Source organism: Hydractinia symbiolongicarpus, chromosome 7 (genome assembly GCF_029227915.1).
Source record: "Hydractinia symbiolongicarpus strain clone_291-10 chromosome 7, HSymV2.1, whole genome shotgun sequence".
NCBI classification, from domain to species: Eukaryota; Metazoa; Cnidaria; class Hydrozoa; order Anthoathecata; family Hydractiniidae; genus Hydractinia; species Hydractinia symbiolongicarpus.
In genome coordinates this window covers 23144622-23148291 of record NC_079881.1, presented here as the reverse complement: position 1 = coordinate 23148291, position 3670 = coordinate 23144622, and the positions used below count along the sequence as shown (strand labels likewise).

At 35.8% G+C, this 3670-nt stretch overlaps 1 protein-coding gene across 1 annotated transcript; it reads left to right on the top strand.

Moving 5' to 3' along the window:
- The first annotated feature begins 354 nt into the window (after positions 1 to 354).
- On the top strand, positions 355 to 3346 carry LOC130649317 (uncharacterized). Its single transcript, XM_057455575.1, has 2 exons — positions 355 to 517; positions 1090 to 3346. Exon 2 carries the CDS (start codon positions 1090 to 1092, stop codon positions 2773 to 2775), a length of 1686 nt encoding a protein of 561 aa, XP_057311558.1. The 5' UTR covers positions 355 to 517; the 3' UTR covers positions 2776 to 3346.
- The last annotated feature ends 324 nt before the right edge of the window (positions 3347 to 3670 follow it).

The following is a 3670-nucleotide window of genomic DNA, read 5'->3' as shown; positions in this document are numbered from 1 at the left end:
TAACGCTAGAAAGTCAATGAAATGTAGTCTTCGAAACTGTTCCTATTTATTCAGCGCGTGGTAACGGCCAGTATTGGTCCCACAGCAAAAAAAGACTTATTTATCTAAATTTTTAAATAAAGCGCTACAACAGAGCCTAGTGTACTCGCTGAATTCCAACAATCATGTCGATTTAAGAAGAATGTTATTCCTTGGAGTCCATTTGGCTCATTTATCACATTTATAAGGTCACAGTCCAGAATTCGTTCAATTAAGTCCCACAGTCAATCGTTTCACTGTTAAAAGCGGTGCAACCTAGTAATATCCGATTACTATCGCTAAGTACATGTAATTCGGGGCAAGACGGGTCGGCGGGGTAAGACGAGTCAGTTTTTAAAATCTCTTGTTTGGCCGAGATTGATTCGGTAAAATAGTTATCTAAAGGGCTATTGTTTAAGTTACATCATCTCTGAGCGCCATTCAACAGCTGAAACTTTACTGTAACCAACGATTGAGATATTACAAAGAAAAAATAAAGGTACCGTAATTTTTTAACTATTTTTTTATTTTTGTTATATGAAACACATGTTAGGAAATTTCTCTATGCTCCTCAAATACTGTAGTAAGCACAGCATAGCTATATGTTTTAAAAACTTTAATCCTAGCTATACCTAAACATATCAACACAAAATGTCAAACTTTTTCCAATATGAAAATAATTTAGGGTTTTCTCCAAAGGGGTACTTGGGGTAAGATGGGTCACACAATGAATAAAAATTAGTAAATATCTGCTCTTCTCATGCTTACATTTTACACTGTAGTTTACCTAGTCCAGTCACTAAAGAAAGGCTTGTTAGGTAGCTAATACCTACTAGCCACCATGTACCAAGAAATTTTGTTTATTAAATTAGCAAACTCCTTTATTAAGTTTGTGTTTAATGCGAACTGTTCAAGAAAATTTGATAATTTTACCTTGTTTGGCTATGTGTATAGCTACCTGACTGTGATGAGCTCCTTTTCATTTCCAATATATATACACCACCAAGGCCTGTGACCTCCTACTATGTAGCTGCTAATATGTGGCTCTTATTTCTCATTTGTTTCTTTAAGATGCGAAACTATGTACGAAAGACAAATCGAGGAAATTGGAACGAGGATCAAATGAAAACAGCAATTGAATGTGTAAAAAGAAAAGAAATGTCGATACGAAAAGCTGCTTCATCTTTCAATGTTCCTTTGGAGTCTCTACGTCGACGTTGTAATGGACAGCTAAAGCAACTTTCGGGAGAAAATATGCATAAAAAACAATTGCGTCCTATCCGTACTGTCCTGACTGAAGAACAAGAGACTGATCTAGAGTCATATATACTTGCTCTAGACAATTCTTTTTATGGATTATCCATAAATGAACTAAGAAGGGTTATATATGAATATTGTGAAAGGAATAAAATTAAGCACCCTTTTAATAAAGTTCATCAAATGGCAGGACGTGATTTTGTGTCAGGTTTTCTTAAACGTCGGCAGACATTGTCATTACGAAAACCAGAGGCTGTTTCATTAAATAGAGTGTTCGGACTAAACAAAACCTCCATCGACCGATATTTCGAAAATCTTAAAACAGTCTTAGAGAAATTTAACATTAGGCCACACCGAATATTTAATGTTGATGAATCTGGTTTAACATGTGTTCATAAACCAATAAAGGTGTTGGCACCAAAGGGCAAGCGTGTTGTAGCCACCGCAACAAGTGGCGAAAGAGGTGTAACGACTACCATTGTTGTTTGTTGCAGTGCTACGGGCAGTTATGTTCCACCAATGATGATTTTCAAACGTAAAAGAAAAAGGCAAGATCTAACAGAAGGTGCTCCAGTTGGAACACTAAATGAAGTTTCTGATAGTGGGTGGATAAATACGGAATTGTTTATGACCTACCTTAAGCATTTTGCTGAGCATACTAAGCCGACAAAGGATGATCGTGTCCTTTTAATTTTAGATGGGCACAGAAGCCATACAAAAAATATTGGACTTATAGACTTTGCACGAGATAATGGCATTGAGATTGTCTCCCTTCCACCACACACCTCGCATAAATTGCAGCCTCTTGATCGGACATTTTTTAAACCGCTTAAAGTTGCTTTTAATGCAGCTTGTACTTCTTGGATGCGACTACATCCTGCCCGAAGAATCACTATTGACAAAATTGGTGCCTTGTTTAACACTGCATATCTTAAGGCAGCCACAATTGAAAACGCGATATCCGGTTTTCGATGCACTGGAATTTTTCCTTACGATGCATCAATTTTGCCAGAAAAAGAATTTTTGTCAGATCCGAGAGAACCACTTGCTACCCCAGATGTTAGCAGCATTACAGAAGAGCCTATTGCATCTTCATCGCAAGCTGGATCCAGTGTTGATGCCATTGACATGATTGTTCATTCAACGCCGGTGAGTTTTAGGGAAATTTTAAAAGTTCCCGATATTGTTGAAAAGAAAAAAACAAAGCGAAGTGAAGAATCAGAAATTATTACAGGATCACCATATAAGTTATCTTTAGAGAAATCTGAGACTGAGACAAAGAAACTATCAAAGGCGAAAAAAGAAACATTAAAAAAGAAAAAAACGACTAAAACAAAAACGATACCACCGGTTGTAGAAGATTGCGAATGTTTATTTTGCGGTGATTGGTGGCACGAGTCATTGCCAGGAGAAAACTGGATACAGTGTATAAAATGTTCAGTATGGCTTCATGAACTATGTTGTTCTTCAGATAAACCTATTTGTGACTTCTGTGACTAATTTTATTTGTATGTTTTTTATTTTAATTATTTAATATACAATTTATATACGGTTTGGATTTTTATAGCTATATTTTAGTACTTTATTTTCATTTAACCTGCTAACTTGTTGCTACTAAGTAGTGGTACTAAATTTTACTTTTGTCAGACATCTAATAGAAGTTTAAAAACTCGATATTTTCTCCTTTGTTCCTGGATTTCTATAGTGACCCATCTTGCCCCAACTGTTGGGGTAAGATGAGTCACCACACTATTGCAGTATATCAAATAAAATGGCAGCTATGTTTATTTTTTTCTGTAAATTTTTTTTGGTTTGTTTTCAGGTTTTGTATCATTGTTTCAGCCTGTATTAATATTTTTTCAAAAAACCATTGTCTTCTTAGTTTTTTTTACGTTTGTTCCCTTAAGTGACTCGTCTTGCCCCGAATTACATGTGACGCAACCGTTGTAACTCAAACGGATTTATGCCGCTAGAGAGTCAATGAAATTTAGTTTTTGAAACTGTCTGTATTTCTTCAGCGCGAACTAACGGCTAGGATTGGTCCCACAGTAAAAAATGATTTATTTATCTAAATTTTTAAATAAAGCGATACCGCAGAGCCTAATGTAATCGCTGAATTCCAGCAATCATATCAATTTAGAAGAATGTTATTCCTCGGAGTCCAATTGGCAGATTTATCACATTTATAAGGTCACATTCCAGAATCAGTTTAATTAAATCCCACAGTCAATCGTTTCACTGTTAAAAGCAATGCAACTTAGTAATATCGGAAGAAAATCACTAAATACATGATGGTACGAATATGTGACGCAACCGTTGTAACTCAACCGGATTGGCCCCGATAGAAAGTCAATGAAATGTAGTTTTTGAAACTGTCTCTATTTCTTCAGCGCGA

What these genes read in the sequence shown, in the direction of transcription:
- LOC130649317 (XM_057455575.1), top strand. Translation starts at nt 1,090, where the DNA reads ATGCGAAACTATGTACGAAAGACAAATCGAGGAAATTGGAACGAGGAT.